General features: G+C 39.7%; 1 protein-coding gene across 7 annotated transcripts in view; it reads right to left on the reverse strand.

Annotated features, from left to right (window-relative positions):
* Positions 1–21,091, reverse strand: part of Ttc17 (tetratricopeptide repeat domain 17) — a 105,747-nt gene that overhangs the window by 82,827 nt on the left and 1,829 nt on the right. For all 7 annotated transcript variants that reach the window (XM_005064886.4, XM_040745909.1, XM_040745907.1 and 4 more), the window contains exon 2: positions 2,313–2,402. In XM_005064886.4, coding sequence (XP_005064943.1) covers positions 2,313–2,402 — 90 coding nt within the window. The remainder of the gene's footprint in view (positions 1–2,312; positions 2,403–21,091) is intronic.

The raw sequence follows: 21,091 nt of genomic DNA on the forward strand, positions 1-21,091 counted from the left end.
ATTCCTACACAAAACAGGTGGATCCAGTACTTTTTCTTTGCATTTCATTTATTGGGTTAATTAATCACATTTCTCTCTCTATATCACTAGATTGAATTCTTCTATTTATGCCACTAAAAAAGTAATAGCAGTAAGTTGACATAATATGTTTATGCACCTAAAAGTAAAAACTAACTTCTGAACCATTGCCGTTTATTTGAACACTATGTTTAAATAAAAACAGGTCATTCTTCAAAACATGAATCCCTACAAAGAAATCTATTGTTGTATTCCTGATATTAGTTGAAAAATGTCAACATTTCCCAAGTTATAAGTGATAAAACCAGTAGTATCAAGGTGAGAGACTTAGTTCTAAAAACACTGTATCTGTGGATGCTAGCTCACAGGTATTAAAAGCCGTTCCCCTTTACTTCACACAAATTAACTATCTTTAGACACATATATGCTCAAAGAGGTACCAGCCTGAATTTATGTCAGTAGGACTCAGGGCTTAGTGTGGCCAGAAAATGAATTATTGACTTAATTTAACAGGAAGGTGATTTTCAAGTTAAGAGTTAAGCTTTCTGGGGGTACAGACACAGCTCAGTGGTACAGAGCTTGCCCAGCATGCTCTCGGTTCAATGTCTACAAAACTGAAGTGAAGTGTTTTTTTTTCCCCCTCCTTTGACAACTTGACACAAGCTATCATCATCTTGGAAGTGGCAACCTTAACTGAGAAAATGCCTCCATTAGATTGGTCCATAGGCAAATCTGTGGGAGCACTTCCTTTATTAAAATGATTGTTGAGAGCCCAGCCACTGTGAGTGGTGCCAGCCCTGGGCAGGCACGTCTAGGAGTTATAAAAAAGGTAGCTGACCATAAGCAGTGTTTCTTCAAGGTTTTTGCTTCAGTTCCTGCCTCCAGGTTCCTGTCCTGACTTCCCTTCATGATGGACTATGATGGGGATCATAAGCTAAATAAATTCTTTCCTTTACAAGTTTGGAGGGGTAGTCATATTTTTTTAATAGAAAGTAAACTAAGAGAGAAAAATAACAAAAATTCCCCAAACCCAAAAACAAAGAACAAGTTATAAGCCTTCTGCTTCTAGTTCTGCCATGCCTGCCTTGAAAACCTGAGCGAGCCTTGTTTCTAGGTTCTTGTGTCTACACAGAAATGGCCCTTAGGATTCCTTCCTGCTACAGCACTTCACTCTACACTGGTAACTCCTGCTTATTCCCCATACTTCCTAACTCTCATCTGGCACTTGACTTTTTCTAAAACTTAAGTTTCCTTAAAATTTAGATGTAATTTACATTATAACTTTCAAGCAGATAGCTTATGGGGGAAAAATCTAGTTTTTCCCAATTACTGCATACTAGTGAGCCAACCCAGATCACAGATATAAATGGTAAAAATCAGTGCCTAAAAATGCTGCTTGGTTTGTTCATTAAACAAAAGTCTTATTTTAGTTTTCCACATATAAGTTGCGAGTTTTCATGGTACAAACTGGTTCAGACTTTTTGACTTCACCACAAGAAAAAAACCATAGGGAGACCCTCGTTTTTACTCCTTCAGAAAGAATTAAGATGATTGTTAGGGTTCGTGAAAACCTTCTTCTCTGGTGTGGAGACAGTAGCTCTCTATGCACACTGGACAGGCCTGGGACTCAAGAGCTGGAATGATGGGTGTGTGCTACCTGCTCAGCTCCTTCCTTCCGCTTTTTCTTTTTGAGACAAGGTCTCTATTGTAATCCTGCACACTCTATTTAGACCAGCCTAACTTCAAAGTCACAGAGATCAATTTGCCTATTTGTATGTGGAGTGCTGGGATTACAGATGTGAGCAACCATGTCCAGCTCATTTCTTCTTTTTCATATTTCACCCAAACTCGTCTCAGATCATAGCACAGAGCACTGTCCTTTCCTCCAGAGAGCTTCCCAGCACATACTGGGTGGGGTGGGATGGGGGTGGAGGCAATGATACAGACCTATTCCAGGATAAGTGAGGGAGAATTAGGTTAATACCTACACCAGGGTACTCTGTTCCTCTATTACTCAAATCATCTTGATGGAAAGGATGGGTGTAGACAGGGGTAGGAGGGACATGGGGGGTTGGAGTAGTCAGTATGGATTATATACAAGTGTAAAACTGTCTAGGAACAAATTTAATTAATAAAACACAAACAGACACACCACTTTGACAAAGGACTTTGACAAAGTTATTGTTTTAAAAGACTCCACCTCGAAGCAAGATCTAAAATTGTATTCCTATTGAATACAATCAGCTCCTAGGGCGCAGAAGTTTCAGCTGTGAATGATATATCCAGTTCCTCACCTCTAATTCTTTGAGGTAGTTAACTGTTGTTTCTTGTCTCATTAATATGACTAAGTCATGAGGATGCTTCAAGTTCATTGGCGAATCCACCTATAAGAAAGCAATAAATAAGTAAATTAAACCCCTATTTCTTAATGTCCATTTGGACTAATAAAGCTCCATTTAATGATTTCAACTGCTGTCCCATCACCATTCTAGTCTGTGACAGGTGCTCAGTAAGTTTACAGAGCATCTCAATCGTGATTGCATGTAGGTGGGCTGGGTGCTGCTCAGTGAGCTCAGTGTGCAGAGTCCTAGGGTTCATTTTCCAGCTCTTGAGTAAACAAAGGAAGGGAAGTAATTGGAAACAAATGATAAAATAATTTCCTTTAAATATTTTTCATACCTATAACAGCAAAAACCCCAGGCTGCCTAGTTTTGACAGCACATTTCATATCTGAATAGACTTGGAAGTGATAAAAAAGAAAATATTAAAAATATGTTTTTGTAAGGCCATTTGGAGGAGACATAAATCAAAGATGATCTACGATAAGCTATAGATATATTACTTAGAATGTGTGTTCTCTTGATCAACAGATCAAGGGACTATGCTGTTGCAGATATAAGAAGATCAACCTACATACTGGTAGCAGGCTTAGAGATTTGCTCTCACTTTCTCGGGATTATTTACAACATATACCAACATGTTCATCATCACTACATGATCCTTCACTTGACAAAACAAACCCCAGAAAACTACCATATTATTAAACAGGAAGGCAAACCTATATAAAAGATACCACAACATTTTTAGCTGAACAGATTCCAGATACCTAATTTTATCAATAAAGCAATAGAGAGGGCCACTGTCCTATGGAATGAGACAAAGGAGAAAATGTAAAATCTACAGCCTGTGGCCTGAGTATAAAGAGCTTCACATAGGAAGCAAAGAATGCTTACTTGCAACTTGTCCAGACCACAAGTAGCAGCTATTCAATGGAGTTTGCAGACAACTAAACCCAGAGGGGGAGGAGGTAGGAGAACAGTCCTTTTGTCTCAAACACCCATTGTTTACCTGGTTTTTGAAGGACTTGCAGGAGGAATAAGAGAGAGGAAGACTTACCATTTCAGAACTAGAGAATAATCTTACTTTTATATTAAGAAGTGCTCACCCAGACATGCCTCAACCAGACGTTCCTCACATTCCATTGTGAGAGAAGTGAACTGTATTTCCTTGAAGTTTTTGGTCTAGCAAAGATGTAGCAGCTAGCAGAGACATCAGGATAAAATTATTAGCTGATGGGAAGGGTAACTACTGACAGCTGCATTTCTCTTTTTGAGGTGACAGCAAATGGCATGGATCTTTGCCAGATAAAGGGTTAGCAAGGGAAGACTTATGACCTGACACATAATGACCTGCAGCCATTTCAAGGTCTTAAATTCTAAAATGTTATGGCAATTATCTTGGCAAATGCCAGCATAAATACCTCTCCTTTTGAGTACTTCTCCTCAGAAAATGACAAACGAGTGTCTGCTTGACAGCCTTGTAAATATCAGAGCATCCAGTCTGCCCATATGTGCTTAGTAAGTCTCTATAGGACTGGTCCACTGAACACTTGGAATTTATATACTCCTATGTTCTCTCTGTACAATGTGTAAAAGATACAATGCCACAGTCTTTAGCATTTAAAGACCCTGAGGATTAAAAACTAAGAGGTATTAGAGAGAGGAAGTTTAATCCCAGCACCCAAGAGCATGAGGCAGGATTATGAGTTTGAGACCAGTCTGGGCTACATTTTGAGACTGTCTCAAAAAAAAAAAAACAAAAAAACAACTGACCAAACAAACAAACAAACAAACAAAAGGGAACATACTGCACACTAAGATCTCAAAGTTCATTTTGGCTTTTCACCAAGTGACAAATGCTACCAATTTCCATTTCCTGATAGTGCAATGCTCATAGGCCCTGAATCACAAAGAAAAGACAGAACTATTTTCACCTGCTCTATTTAAGAAAAGAAATATGAACTATATTTAGAGCAATTATATTGAAAAAATGGAGTTACATTTGAAATATAATTGTGTGGCCTTAATTCTGTGACCTAGAAGGATGGCCTCTATATGATAGTTCACTGCAGCAATCCACTTCACCAAAGATGAATTATGCCAGGCAATTCAACTTTATTTTCCTTAGAGTACATTATATGAGTGCAAGCATCCAGTTATATAAAACAGCAGTAAATACTTTACTCCTATCAAGTTTTTTATATATTTCACTTGTTGCTTTGTCTAATGAACCGAGACTTTTTTTTAGTGATTTGTTTTTATCATGTACATTGTTGTTCTGCCTGCCTGTATGTCTGTGTGAGGGTGTTGAACATCCTGGAACTGAAGTTATAGATGGCTGTGAGCCACCATGTGGATGCTGGGAATTGAAACCTGGGTCACCTGGAAGAGCAGCCAGTGCTCTTAACTGCTGAGTCACCTCCCTAGCCCTGAATCCAGACGTTGTTAATGGCCACATTTCCAATCAGAGTCCTGAGATGGCAGATTCAGTAAATCCATACAGCAACAGATGGAAATTGCTCCATTGCCAAGTTGGATAAAGGTGAACATTTTAAACAAAATAACCGATTTAAGGGTACAAACCTGTTTGATATTCTAGGAAGGCCAAGTTTGAGTCAATCAATTGTCAGTGGTCATTTATAGCAGAAAATGACACACTTCTGTATGACATTAATTCAAGCCTCATATGCACCTTGTTCATACACAGTAATTGTTCTAACCTCTTCAAGGGCATCCATTTTAATATATGAAAGCAGCATAGAGACCTGTTCCCCTTTGGGTAGCAGTCTGAAAACTGATGAATAAAATCTTATGGTATGGTATACTCATTAAAATATTCCCCTTAAGTCAAGAACTTTAAACACAATATTTTAAATTTAGAATTTGAAGTTTGTTTCGTTACAACAATATCACATTGAAACTTTTAGAGATACTATCATTTCACTTCTGTATAAAATTAATACAGCTCCACTTGTTGTCCACTTCTAGTTTCTGCTGGTCACTACCCATAATTTCCTTCTTTATTACAACTACATTGCTGGCTTCCTCTTCTCCAATGGAAGCCCTGGCTGGTGCCTTCTTTCCTATTAGCCACACGGTTATTTCTGAGATAGGGTTTCCTACGTGAGGTCAGGTGGTGCTGCAGAGACTAATCCAGAAGTGCCATCTGAGCTACTGGGGACCAGGCAGCCTGCACTCAGAGAGGCCTGAAAACAGGGCTGAAGCAGAAAACTTACCTTTGCTTGCACCGTTGGAACAAACCATACCTGTAGCAATTGAAGTTTGTCCAACATGCCAATAAAATGTTTATAATTCAGAATGTGCTCATGTTATCCCAGTTTCCTCTAATTTTATTACATCTTAAGTGAGTGTGGAGGAGTATACATATGTGCACCATAAGTGGAGGTCAGGGTTTCTTACAATCCATCATGTGGGCCTTAGGGATTGAACTCAAGTGTTAGGCCATTCAGAAATTTCACCAGTTCAACTTGCCTTCTGCTAGGGGATCCTTGTGGCTCTTTTAAGTGCCATGGGCTGCCTGTTTTGTTTGTTTGTTTGTTTTGTTTTTTCAACTTGACTCAAGATAGCATCATCTGATAAGGGGGTACCCTAACTGAAAAAATGCCGTTATAAAATGGGGCTGTAGGACATTTTTCTAATTAGTGACCCATGGTCTAGCCCAATGTAGGTGGTGTCATTCCTGGATGGGTGGTCCTGGATGCTATTATAAAGCAGGCTGAGTAATTCATGAGGAGCAAGACAGTAAGCAGTATTCTTCCATGGTTTCTGCATTAGCTCCTGCCTTGATTAAATACTTGCCCTGATCTCTCTCTGATGGACTGTTACCTCAAAGTCTAAGATGAAATAAATGCTTTCCTCCCCAAGTTACTTTTGGTTATAGTATTATATTACAGCAATAGGAATCGCAGAGAAGGCAGGACTCTTGTGCCTTTGCACATGGTGCTTCCTCTACGTGGCACATCCTTCATATGCTTTTGACAGGGCCTAAATGACTGAACCAAATAACATTTCGTTTGTGAAGTCAACCATTCTCTTCTTGATCTCCCATCAGAACATACACACTCCTGCATCAAGTATTACATGTACACACTCCTGTATCATCAAGTATGACATGTACACACACTACTGTATCATCAAACATTGCATGTACCCACTCCTGTATCATCAAGTATTACATGTACACACTCCTGTATCATCAAGTATTACATGTACACACACTCCTGCATCATCAAGCATTACATGTACACACACTCCTGCATCATCAAGCATTACATGTACACACACTACTGTATCAAGTATTACATGTACACACACTCCTGTATCAAGTATTACATGTACATACTCCTGTATCATCAAGCATTACATGTACACACTCCTATATCATCAAGTATTACATGTACACACACTCCTGTATCAAGTATTACATGTACACACACTCCTGTATCATCAAGTATTGCATGTACACACACTCCTGCATCATCAAGCATTACATGTACACCCACTCCTGCATCATCAAGCATTACATGTACACACACTCCTGCATCAAGTATTACATGTACACACACTCCTGTATCATCAAGTATTGCATGTACACACTCCTGCATCATCAAGTATTACATGTACACACTCCTGCATCATCAAGTATTACATGTACACACACTCCTGCATCATCAAGTATTACATGTACACACTCCTGTATCATCAAACATTGTATGTACACACACTCCTGTATCATCAAGTATTACATGTACACACTCCTGTATCAAGTATTACATGTACACACACTCCTGCATCAAGTATTACATGTACACTCCTGTATCATCAAACATTGTATGTACACACACTCCTGTATCATCAAGTATTACATGTACACACACTCCTGTATCATCAAGTATTACATGTACACACACTCCTGCATCATCAAGCATTACATGTACACACACTCCTGCATCATCAAGCATTACATGTATACACACTCCTGCATCATCAAGCATTACATGTACACACACTCCTGTATCATCAAGTATTACATGTACACACATTCCTGTATCATCAAGTATTACATGTACACACACTCCTGTATCATCAAGTATTACATGTACACACACTCCTGTATCATCAAGTATTACATGTACACACACTATTGTACCATCAAGTATTACATGCACACACTCCTGTATCATCAAGTATGACATATACACACACTACTGTATCATCAAACATTGCATGTACCCACTCCTGTATCATCAAGTATTACATGTACACACACTCCTGTATCATCAAGTATTACATGTACACACACTCCTGTATCATCAAACATTGCATGTACACACTCCTGTATCATCAAGTATTACATGTACACACTCCTGCATCAAGTATTACATGTACACACACTCCTGCATCATCAAGTATTACATGTACACACTCCTGTATCATCAAACATTGTATGTACACACACTACTGTATCATCAAGTATTACATGTACACACACTCCTGTATCATCAAGTATTGCATGTACACACACTCCTGCATCATCAAGCATTACATGTACACCCACTCCTGCATCATCAAGCATTACATGTACACACACTCCTGCATCAAGTATTACATGTACACACACTCCTGTATCATCAAGTATTGCATGTACACACTCCTGCATCATCAAGTATTACATGTACACACTCCTGTATCATCAAGTATTACATGTACACACACTCCTGCATCATCAAGTATTACATGTACACACTCCTGTATCATCAAACATTGTATGTACACACACTCCTGTATCATCAAGTATTACATGTACACACTCCTGCATCAAGTATTACATGTACACACACTCCTGTATCATCAAGTATTACATGTACACACACTCCTGTATCATCAAGTATTACATGTACACACACTATTGTACCATCAAGTATTACATGCACACACTCCTGTATCATCAAGTATGACATATACACACACTACTGTATCATCAAACATTGCATGTACCCACTCCTGTATCATCAAGTATTACATGTACACACACTGCTGTATCATCAAGTATTACATGTACACACACTCCTGTATCATCAAACATTGCATGTACACACTCCTGTATCATCAAGTATTACATGTACACACTCCTGCATCAAGTATTACATGTACACACACTCCTGCATCATCAAGTATTACATGTACACACTCCTGTATCATCAAACATTGTATGTACACACACTCCTGTATCATCAAGTATTACATATACACACACTCCTGTATCATCAAACATTGCATGTACACACTCCTGCATCATCAAGTATTACATGTACACACACTCCTGTATCATCAAACATTACATGTACACACTCCTGTATCATCAAGCACTACACTCAACTGCCATCTGTATTCCTCCTTTTACTGTCAGTGTGTGATATGTTTTGAGGTGTATGGTAGGTAGTCAACACAATGCTAACTGTTTGAGGACACTATCTTGATGCCACATTTGCTCGATGTTCCAATGGAGGTACAGTGGTTAGTCCTCCTGTGGTCAGAACAAGTACATTTCTGACTGTACATTCACGACTACCTGAATCAAACTGCCCGAGCTACTTCCCTATCTATCAGCTGAAAAGACCCAATTAGATGAGTTCTAGGTTCTCCTAACTTTTTGTAAAAATATTTTATTTATTTTATGTATACAATATTCTGCCTACAAGCCAGCAGAGGGCATCAGAGCTCATTGAGGGTGGTTATGAGTCACCATGTGGTTGCTGGGAATTGAACTCAGGACCTTTGGAAATACAGTCAGTGCTCTTAACCACTGAGCCATCTCTCCAACCCTGGTTCTTCTAACTTTTTAACACTACCTTTTTCACATTTTTATCAGCCTGACTTACATTCCCAGAAAAAAAAAACTACTATTCAAATGAATGAGATTTGTAACATGATAAATAAATAAAAGACCTAATGGCTGACATTGGTGTTCAAGCTTCAAGCTGTAGATGAGAAAAGTGAAGTAGCAGGCCACTCGCTCTTACCACTACCTCAGGCTGACTGGGTTGATCCTGCTGCCTCTCCTCAGCATGGCTGGAGAATCCCGAGACTGAATGTCTTCCTATCCTTAGTGTGGCTGCAGAATGAGTGTCTGATAATGACCATTGAAGACCTTTCTTTTATACCACTCTAGTGCTGGGATTAAAGGCGTGTGATCCCAGGTGCTGAGATCATCTTTGTGTGAGCTGTTTCTCCTTAGGACTGGATCAATCTTGTATAGATATGGATGGCCTTGAACTCCCAGAGATAGTCTATATCTTAATCCTGAGTCCTAAGATTAACGGTGTGTACCACTACCTCTTAGCTTCTGGGTGCTGGGATTAAAAGTGTGTATCACCACTGCCTGATCTCTATGGTTTGAGGCTGACTTTGCTTTCTGAATCCTCAGACAAACTTTAATAAATCATCAATAATATATCACCACAAGATTAGCATATTTTCAATTTGCCCATTTAATCTTTACTTGCTAGGAGCAAGGATGATTTCCAGAGTTGAACTTAAAAGCTTCTTCTGTGCTAAAAAGATGGCTCCATCAGAAAGTTGTTCGTTATGCAAGCTCCAGAACCTGTATAAAGAAAGTGGGAGTGGTGGTATGCATTTGCAATCTCAGTACTAGGGAGGTAGAGACGTATGCATCTTTGGGACTTGTAAGGAGAAAACAGCAGGCCTAGGAAGAGACCTTGTCTGAAAAAATAGGTAGATGGCACTGGAGGATGACCTCTGGCTTCCATATGTACACCCTCCCATACATGCTCAAGCATGTACACAGAGAGAGAGAGAGAGAGAGAGAGAGAGAGAGAGAGAGAGAGAGAGAGAGAGAGAGAGAGAAGAAAAATTAAAAATTAGGTGTACAGGTATCTTACTTGCACGTATGTTTGTGCACCACATGTATGCCTGGTGTCCAAGAAAGCCAGAAGGGGGCATAAGATTCCCTGGGACTTGAGTTGTGGATGATTGTGAGCTACCATGTGGGTGCTGGGAATGGAACCTGGGTATTCTGCAGCATCATGCAATGCTTTTAACTCCCGAGTCATCTCTCAGTCCCACGGGTCTTAATTATAACAAAGTTCAGACTTTTATTTTTCTGATTATATCTAACTAGGGTACTTCAAATACAACAACATAGACAGAATCAAGAAAAGAATAAAAATGACTTGAAATATCACCCTCAGAGATACGTGCTGTTAGATATTTGTCATGTCGTGATAGCTTCTACCCTCCCCACTGCTTTACAGATATCTTTACAAAAATGGGAAAAAGAGCTTCATTAGATGACTCAGTAGGTAAAGATATGTGCTGCCAACTGTGAGTTCCACTCCTGGCACCTAAAGTTTCCCTCTGATATCCATGTGTGCTGTGGCATGTGCATAATCCATACAAAATACCCCCAACACAGTTAATCAATGTAATTATTTTTTAAATGGGAATAATACCTAGCATATTGCGTCCTTCCCCTGCTCATTCCTCTGCCCACTTTATTGGATGTCTCTCCCAGTAAATACTGCTGGATCATTAATTTTACTTCCTTATTATGTTTATATACAGGTATGTATGTTTGTGTTCATGTGCATGTGAATATCAGAGGTCAACTTCAGGTGAATCTCATTTATCACTCTTCATGTAATAGCCACCTTGTTGTTTGAGACAGGGTCTCTTACTGGAACTTGGGACTTGCAGATTAGGCTAGCCTGGCTAGCCAACCAGCTCCAGGGACCCTCCTATTTCTGCTTCTGGGATTTCTACAGTGCTGGAATTACAAGCTTGTGCTACTACTTGCTTTTTATGTGATGGGGACTGAATTTATGTCCTCATACCTGAACAGCAAGCATTTTTCTGACCAAGCTATCACTCCATCATTTGCATCATTTATTCGTGTGTGTGTGTGTGTGTGTGTGTGTGTGTGTGTGTGTGTGTATACATGCACAAAAGATAGAAGTTCCATGTCAGGTATCCTACTCAATTGCTCTTCATCTGAGTTTTGAGACAGTCTCTCACTAATTCATCCACATGGGCTGGGTGATTATCTTGTTTTTCTTGTCTTTTCAACAGTTAGTGCATACTGCTTAAACTTATAATGAAAACTTCTACTATAAGTATGTTTTCTTTGTAAACATCAAAGTTGAGGGTACTAGGAAACAATTTTGTTTTATTTAATTTTAAACAAACTGTAACAAGTAAAAGGTAAGGTCTGAAGAATAGCATGGTAGCTTTCTCTTACGCATTCATAAAGACACTTCTTGTCACAGATGTGGGTTCAAGGAGAACTCCAAAAATACACCAGTTAGTGTCTTTTCTGAACCGTACCTTTCTTTCCAAATCTTATCTGAATTTATTGCTATTGTGAAAGAACTGGCCAAGGAACCTTTGTACCTGTGACCCTAGCCGTGATCATACCATGGTAGTCAGGATGAGTTTTAAAGGGATGGGCTGAGACAGGCAGAAAATCTGTTCTCAATATTCTCCACCCAACTATCCCTTCAAGTTAAGCCATCATGGACTTCCACCTTCTTTCAGGTTTGGAGAACTGAAAGTTCGAAGTATCAGTTCAGCTCTACTTCAATTTCATAAGAGGGTCTTCATTGAACTGTGAAAACATGCATACATTTGTGTGTGTGTGTGTGCGCACGCGCACGTGCACATACACACGCACAGCACCAGTGTCTGAATGCTTCTGTATATACATGATTGCACACGCACACTGGAAGTCAATATTGAGTGCTATTCCTCAAGACAGCCATCTACTTTTTTTTCCCGTGAGACAGAGTCTCTCTTAAGGACAGGGACTCACTGATTATGCTAGGCTGGCTGGTTGGCTCCAGGGTTTCTCCTGTCTCCACCCTCCCAATACTGGGATTACAGGTGCACACCACTATGTCTGGTATTTTACATGGGTGTTGGGGATCACACTTGGCTCCTCATGATTTGTGCAGCCAGCATTTTATGAATGGAATTGTCTTCCTAGCCTTTGAGACATACTTTGTTAAGGTAACAGCTTTGCCAGGCAGTGGTGGCACACACCTTTAATCCCAGCACCCAGGAGGCAGACGCAGGTGGATCTCTGTGAATTTAAGGCCAGCCTGGTCTACAAAGCAAGTTCTATGACAGCCAGAGCTGTTGGACAGAGAAACCCTGACTTGAACTGCCCCCTCCTCCGCCTCCCAAAACAAGACAAGCTAACAAAAGATAACTGCTTTGCTATAATTTTTGCTGTCAGAGGACTGGTATAATATTTTAATGTGAAAGTTAAAACTAATCTCAGTTTGAAGAATTAGCATGTCATCAAATTAAAAACAAACAAAAGTACTGAATCCTTGACCACATGAATTTTTATAGCCACTATCCTCTGAAGTTTACCCTCAACTAGATTTTATTTTCTTGTTATTGCAGTTTCTAGAAACCATGGCTGCAAAATTGCCTAATCCTGCATAATTTAGACATGTGAAGTGTTCCGTATAGATATTACCTAGATTTAAATGTTCACAATGTTTCAGCCAATTTGTGAGAACATTCATGTCAAACAATTAGTATCTTCCTGACAGATAAGCAAGATAGCTAACATTTCCAACGTAAGCAAACAAATAACTCTTAGACTATATTTTAGAATTTATGTCACAAGGAAAATATACAAACAATACACTTTCAGCTAGACTATTTGTAACTTTATGAGGAAAGAAAATAAAATGTTGGATGAGATGACAAGTCATGGATTACTTCTCCTATGTATTTGTCCAGAAGCTCTTGTAAACATGTATGAAAACAAAGCAGCTGATTCTGTTGTTATATAACAGATAGTTGTTTTATATGTAAGTTAGATGTGACTTTAACTCAAGCAGTAAATAAATACTGAGAGTATAGCAGCAGGCAGAATAATGGCCTATCCAAGATTTCCATGCTCAGATCCCTAATCTTGTGAATATATTATGCTACACAGCAAATAAGAATTAAGATGTCAACCAGATGAAGGGTTGCTAATCAGACTGTCTTAACTCGGACAGAGAACACAGTTTTGGTATCAGGTGGGTACAGCGTGATTATATAGAAGAGGGAGAGTGCACACACGCACGCACACGCTCACTGCTGTCCTCTGGCCTATGCTTGCGAGTCTCAGGTTGCACCTCTAGCCTTATTAACTGGAGGGCAATACATGTGGATTGTTTTAAACCATTAGATTTGTGGTGGTTGTCTTCTTCTCTTCCTCTGCCTCCTCCTTTTCCCTCCTCCCCTCTCCTCCTCTTCCTCCTTCTTCTTCATTTTTAAACAGCAGCAACAGAAAATAATATAAGCACACACTAAACGTAGACATAATACCACCAAGTTTGACCTTTAAAATTCTTGGTGCGATAACTGGGTTACTCAAATCCTAGAAAAGACACTACAGTCAGTTCGAGTCACTGGGTCATATTGTTACTGAGGTGATAGGAAATTCAATGGCCTGGGGATGACTTTGCTAGTTTATGCTGGGAATCACTGCCTTAAAGAGAGGTAACTGGATGTAGTTCAACCTCATTACTAACCCACTGCTCGGGGGATTAAATCAACATGACTGATTTCTTTTACTGCAATCCAACAAGTATGAAATACATTCTAATGATAAGCGTTTAATTTTTCAAGAAAGACATGAGAGTGAAACTGAAGGTTTCTTTTTGCTTGCCACTCCTACTGATGGCCACAGTGCTGTTTACCTAAGGGCAATGCATGGTGCTTTGTAGAAGTGAGATTATGAGCAAAGGTTTTATACATCCCAACTATTATTAGGCATTTTCAAATACTGGCATAATCTTTTAGCCCAATAATTTGCCAATACCTAGGAAAATTAAGTATAATATATTCTTTAAATCAGTTAACTCCATGTCTAAGATTTCATCTTACAAGTACTCACAGACAGGATACAAAGATACACACTCACTTGCCACAGCACTGTTTGACAGTAAAAAACCTGGAGAATCTAAACAATTGCCAACAGCACTGGATAAATACAATATAGAATATTCATATAACTGATTACCATCAAGTCTTAACCAAGAAGGAGGCTTTTTACTTTATTGTGGTTTTAAGCTAGCAAGTTAGTCAAAGAGAAATTCATGAAAGTGTTTGCAAATATACAGGAACTTTGAGGAAGAACACTCATTGCAATGTGACTAGGGAATATCTTACAACTCTTGTTCAGAGACACTATGCTCTTAGAGAGGATTTAGTTTGTCCAAACTTTTTATTAGTAACAGGGAGAATCAACTAACCCTCTTGTCACCTTCAAGCAAACACTCCATCCCTGCTCTAGATCACCAAAAATAATGGTGACCTGTGAGTGTGCTGACATGTGTAATATTGCAGGTAAAAACAATGTTTGCAAACACACATTCTTTTTCACTTATTCAGTATTACCATGTGCCTGGCATTGTTTTCAATTCTATGGTTACTTCATCAAAGAAGACAAAGCTGGTGCCTGTTTGAATGGACAGGAAATAAAATGTAAATGCTATAAGATAGTGCCAGCAAGGGGTGCTATGAAGAATAGAGCAGAGGAAGAATACAGTGTTGGAAGAAATGATGCTTTAGATATGTAAGAAGAAGCAGGCTTGAGCTATGATGGCATCTGTAGAGGGTGGTCCAAAGGCAGAAACTTGCCTAACCTGAATAGCCCCAGAGGCTATTTCAGCTTTGAAGGCTGAAATACATCATATCACCTAAGATGGACAGTGGGATCTGAGGTTGGAGACGTAGCCAGGTCTCAAGTCTTTCAGGCCTTATACGCTATAACAGAACCTACACATTCATCCTCGTGTGTGATGGGAAACCACTGCTCTCATGTTCTCTGCTTTCCTCCTATCTGAGAGTGAGTGAGAGAGTGAGTGATGTGACCACATGTGTTTTGAAAAACAAAACATTTTCTGTGATTCTGGGGAGAACAAATCATCTAGGGCACAAATAAGGCAAGAAGACCAGTCAAGACCTGGTATCCAAGCAGGACTGAGGCAGAGTTAGTCTGGAGACTTCATGAGCCCATCAGGCGGGGGCAAGGCAGCACATCAGCCAGGAAGAGTCATCACGGAAAGAGGGATGCAGCAGAAAAGAATGAAGAGTCATGGCCAAGGCTCAGAAGAAAAACGCTCTGTGCCTTGGCAGTTGTGAAAGTAAATTGTTCAGTAAGGTAGGAGGCTGCCACTAGGTTGCTAAGAGGTTAAGTAAGATTGCTGAGGTTCTTGAGAACTGAGTTCGGCAGTGAGGGAAGCCCTGGTGTTCTTGTGAGCGCTGTGGGGATGAAGGGCTGACTGGATTGGCTTTAAGAGAATGGGAGGACCGCACACATGACTTTTAAGTTATCTGCTATAGAACCACACACCGGAGTTTCTGTTGTTTCAGGGAGTGTAACAGAGACACAGGTACTGCTCTCCACATTCTGGAGTGCAAAGCTGTACTAATTTTTGACTTGGCCTGTTGGCAAGCCCTCATATTCCTCACTGCCAGCATGCCTTCTGTTTGCTTCCAGCAGGGTTGCTTCCAAACTACAACAGCTGCTGGGTCCACAGCTGATTGTAACCCCGCTCAGCAGTGTGGCTGTCAGCCTTGTCTACACTGCCTGGCTTCCTCACTTTTCTCTTTTACTTTTCTTGTTCATCATTTTTCTCATTGCTTCTCTACATATTTACATGTCTGGGCAATAAAGCTGATCTTCTGTGTGTAACACCAGTGAAAGACAGGATGCTATCCGTTGCAGAGCATAATCTGATTAACAACAGACAGGGAGAGGGGTCCCAGAGATTACAGCCCTTCTCATCTATTCTACACCCCTTCTGAGTGTCGAAGGGCTGACTGATTGATGGGTTACTTGCATCTTTCAAAATTTTCCAAAGTCTGAGACTTCCTACAGGCTGTCTTTGGATGACGATCAAACACTGACTTCATAAAGGCAATTGTAAATGTCTAAGAGGCAGAATCCATTCATCACACTTGCTGGCATCAGCCAATTAACAGTTAATTATATGTAGTCACCTGTGTGCTTTGACACTGTAGGAGATGCAGGAGTTGCAGATGTGGGTGTATCTAGACACTCTTTGAACCAATGCAGTCAGTGGTCCAGCGGGCATTAAGATAAGTAAATGGACAGAGCATGGGACAGCATGCTATGAAAACACAGAGAAAGAAAATTACACAAGAGTTGTGGTGTTAGTGAGATGAGGGTACCTGGGAGGAACATGTGCAAAGGACAGAAGCAAGGGAGAACAAAACATACGTAGGGATGCTTACTTCAAACAGAGCCAAGCGTGCGTTCGTGTGTGTGTGTGTGTGTGTGTGTGTGTGTGTGTGTGTGTGTGTGTGTGTGTGTGTGTGTGTGTTACTGACGGATGATTAGATAGAAGGAAGGGCTAGGTGGAAGTCATGGAAGAATTTGGATCACATCCAGGGTACACCATAACCAGATGATCTCCTTTCCTAAAAGTACTGAAACTGAGCTGAGTTATTGTGCATTTGAAACACCTCTCAGACCTCCCAAATTATTTGGCCTCTTTGTGAACTCTATGTGGTATATCTAGAGTTGTTGAAGTCACTTAGCAAGTGTGCTTTGCTAAAGGGATAAGCTCTCATGCATCAGCACCACAAGGAACTTACTTCACTGTGAGCAATAAAAAGCATCTGTGCTCCCTAGGCATCTGATGAGTGAAGGCAAATGATCACACCATCAGCCAATAAACTCATACTCCCCTCCCACTGCCACCTAACTTATATTTACTATGCAATACTTGGCTAAAATAATCTAAATTGGAAGAAAATGAATTGGATGAGCCTTCATTATTCTCACATTTTCTCTTAAGTTTCCTTCTATGCCTCCACTTATTGGGGCGATGTGAAGAAAACCATGTACTTCAAACAGCACAAAATGCATGCTACTGTGGATTAATATGTTTAGAATTATTGTCACTACTAAATGTTACTCATTAGATGTACAACTGAAGGCTACTAAGTTATAACATGTATTTTTTCTTTTAATTTAAGTAATTTATTGTCATTTCATGTATATTGGTATTTTGTTTGTATGTATGTTGTGTGAGGGTGTCTGATCTTGGAGTTACAGACAGTTGTGAGCTGCCAGATGGATGCTAGAAATTGAACCTGGGTCCTCTGGAAAAGCAGTCAGTGCTTTTAACTGCTAAGCCATCTCTCCAGGCTTGGAACATGTATTCTTTAAAAATGCCCCCTCTCAAATTTAAAACTTGATGGTTCTAACTACAGAGGAAAAGGAAACAGTGCTCAAGAAAATAAATACTATAATATTGAGACAGTGGGTAACAACAGTGATTCTTACTGAAAGAAGAGACGTCAATTTCTGTTTTGTTTTTTGACAGAGTTTCTCTAGTTTTGCAGGCTCTACTGGAACTTGCTCAGTAGACCAGGCTGGCCTTGAACTCACAGAGATCCGCCAGCCTCTGCCTCCCAAGTGCTGGGTTTACAGGAGTGAGCCACCACCACCCAGTGAGACTTCCATTTCTGAAGAGGGAATTCTTGAAGACGCCCACACACACACTAGTAGCTGGAACATTTCAAGAGTTCATCTGATACGAGATGGACGACCAGGTATGGTGGCACACACCTGGAACCTCAAGATTACAAAGGTCAATGTTCAAAGTCATCCTATGTGGTGGGTCTGAAGTTAGACTGCGATATATGAGAACCTTTCTAAAACAAACAAACAAACAAACAAGCAAACAGAAACAGAAAAAACTCACACATACTAAAGAAATAGGATACCAGAGAGTGCTGAGGGTCGAGGCTAATCCCAAATTTATTTTAACCTTCCCTGAAAGGGAATTAGCAGGTACTTTGGACTAAAAAAAAAAAAAGAAAGAAAGAAAGAAAGATGGGTATTCCTATAATCTCAACACTTGAGAGGTAGTAAGAGAATGATTAAAGAGTTCAAGGCAAGCCTCTGTTACATAGTAACTTTTGATGCAAGCCAAGACTTTGAGACTTTGTCTCAACAAGCAAACAAACAACAATAAAAAGAAAGAAAGGAAGAGAGGAAGGGAGGGAAAAGCTACCACATCATCGGTTAAGCAAGGAACATCAAAATTAAACAACAAAAGTATTTAACGACAATTAAAGAAGTAGAGGCTGTGAATTTGAAAGAGAGCAGAGGGTTATACCGGAAGGGTTGGAGGAAGGAAAGAGAAAATGATATAACTATACTTTAATTTAAAAATACTTGAAAATATTGTCTAGAAGCTTATTCTTCACAAAATCAGCCAGCAACAGCCCTGGTTATGATTATGAAGTTGCCTACATTCTCTAACTGAAGCATGCTACTTTCCTTCCAAGTGTGTGTGTGTGTGTGTGTGTGTGTGTGTGTGTGTGTGTGTGTGTGTGTTGCAAATACAAGTTTGTGTTAGAGACAGAGTCTCATGTAGACCAGGCTAGTCATAATCTTGCTATATAGTCAAGATAACCAACTACCTCCCACCTCCATATCAAAGTGCTGGAATTACAGATGTATACCATAAACCTAACTATGAAGTTCATTTCAGCACCTAAGGATGATGTAAGTTTTATTTTATTTATTTCTTTTTTGGGTCTAATCACACAGTAGATCCTTATGCTAACTGGTTAGTAGCACACACTCATTTAGTTCACGACTGAGTTCAAGTTAAGGACCCTTGCTTAAATAAAGTGAGACATAAGGTGCGATCATTAGTTTTGTCAATCAGATTCAACCTAGAACTACTGGGGAGTCTCAATGAGGGATTGTCTAGAATAAATTAGCCAGTGGGCATGTCTTATGGGATTGCTTTGGCTTTGTTAATTGAGATGGGAAGACCCATCCTCTGTGGGTAGCACTACACCCTGGGTTTGGGGCCTCATTGTAAAAAAGTAGAGAAATGGAGCTGAGCACTGGCATAAATGTGTTCCCCCATTGCTCTCTATGGCTGTAACGTATGGTTGCTTTAAGTTCCTGCTACCCTGACACCTCCCACTCTCCTATGATGGACTGTAACTTGGAGTGAACTAAATAAAGCTCTTCTCCCTTAAGGTGCTTTTGTTAGGATATTTTGTCAGAGCAGCAGGAAAGACAATGAAGACAGATGGCATTTCTGGTTTCCAGGTACAGGGTCAGTGAATGATAAGAGGTACCCCAGAACCTAAGGTTGAGAAAAAGCTCACAAATGTGGGCAGCCTTTCTCCTTTCTTTCTTTTCCTTCCTTTCTTTTTTTCCCTGGGTATCATTTCCTTTTATTAAGATGTTAATTACTGCCAGTGGTAATGTGGTAATGGCCCATGCCTTAATTTTTTTTTTTAGATTTATTAATTTATTTTTTACCTTCCAATTCCAGTTCCCTGTCTCTCCTCTCTCCTGCTTTCCCCACTTTCCCCCCACCCCAGGGCAGCCTTTTCCTTCACCTTTCTGTGGTGGGAAAGAAATAGCAAATGGAGCACTGTCTTCATACCCCATTCCATGATTCCCTATAGTGCGTTCCTGGGAATTTGGTGGTGGGAAGGTATGTTTCTTAGCTGAGGCAGGGATTATGGAAAGCAACACTCTGACTTTCCATGGCATGCACTGGACATCTGCTGTTCCCAGCAGCAAGCCCAGCTTTTATTATGAAGAGGCTGCCTGTAGGAATGTAGATCCGTCTGACTGAAGCCCCAATTCAACCACCTAAGGACAGAGTTTCTACACTTGTATATTCACAACCTTCAGTACAGAACTAGTGGGTATCTATCTTTAGGGCCTGCTAAGGCTTGAGATATAAAAACCAATGAATATGCATGTTTCCAGGTAAAGACTCTATGCTGCACTCAAAACTAACTACAATAGTGAAAATGGCCCTAATTAAATGTACACTTTAGGAAATTCTGATTTTTTTTTCCTCTGAGAGACAGGATCTCATTATATAGCACTGGCTGGTCTGGAACTTGCTAAATAAGTAAACCAGGCTGGCTTCAAACTCAGAGATTCACCTGCCTCTTGCTTCCCTAGTGCTGGCATTAAAGTTGTGTGCCACCAGAGTTGGCCCAATTATGATTTTTTAATTCATATAAACATCCTACATTTGTTGTGGAAAAATAATGATTTGTATATAATTAGAAAAAGTTTAAATGTTAGAATTCAAATAATCAGAGAGGCATTTGCTACTCTAATTCTCTAAGATTATCTACTTCAGTTTGCCCATAGCTCCTTCTTGATAGCAGGCCGTTTTAAAATTGAAACCACACTAAGAATTAAGCAGCAAAAATTAGATGTCACTTAAGATACAATATATATATACATATATATATATATACTGAATCCTAACTATGTTTCTGAGTTTACAAACAGAACTACAGTATCACCAAATCTATGTACTAATATATACCCAATGTGACCACTGATTGCAATCTAAACTATGTTTATTAAATTTTTGCAAGATTCAGTTTATTGCCAGGAAAGAACACAGGAATTATGCACAGTTACTGGAGTCCAACACAGAAGCTGCCCACCATATTCAATTCCTATTTTATTTATTTGTACTGATTTTCCCTAGATTAACTCTATCCTCTCTATCCCTACCTTCCAGTTGTTACCCTGTTGTGTGCAACTTTATTTCTTATAGGGTAAAACAGAACTCAATGCTGCAACTGTTAACCTGCAGAGAAGAATTGGAAAAGTCAATGAAAGAGGTCATTTAAAAAGACACAAATAAAAA

Source organism: Mesocricetus auratus, unplaced genomic scaffold (assembly GCF_017639785.1).
Source record: "Mesocricetus auratus isolate SY011 unplaced genomic scaffold, BCM_Maur_2.0 Super-Scaffold_100004, whole genome shotgun sequence".
Lineage (NCBI taxonomy): Eukaryota > Metazoa > Chordata > Mammalia > Rodentia > Cricetidae > Mesocricetus > Mesocricetus auratus.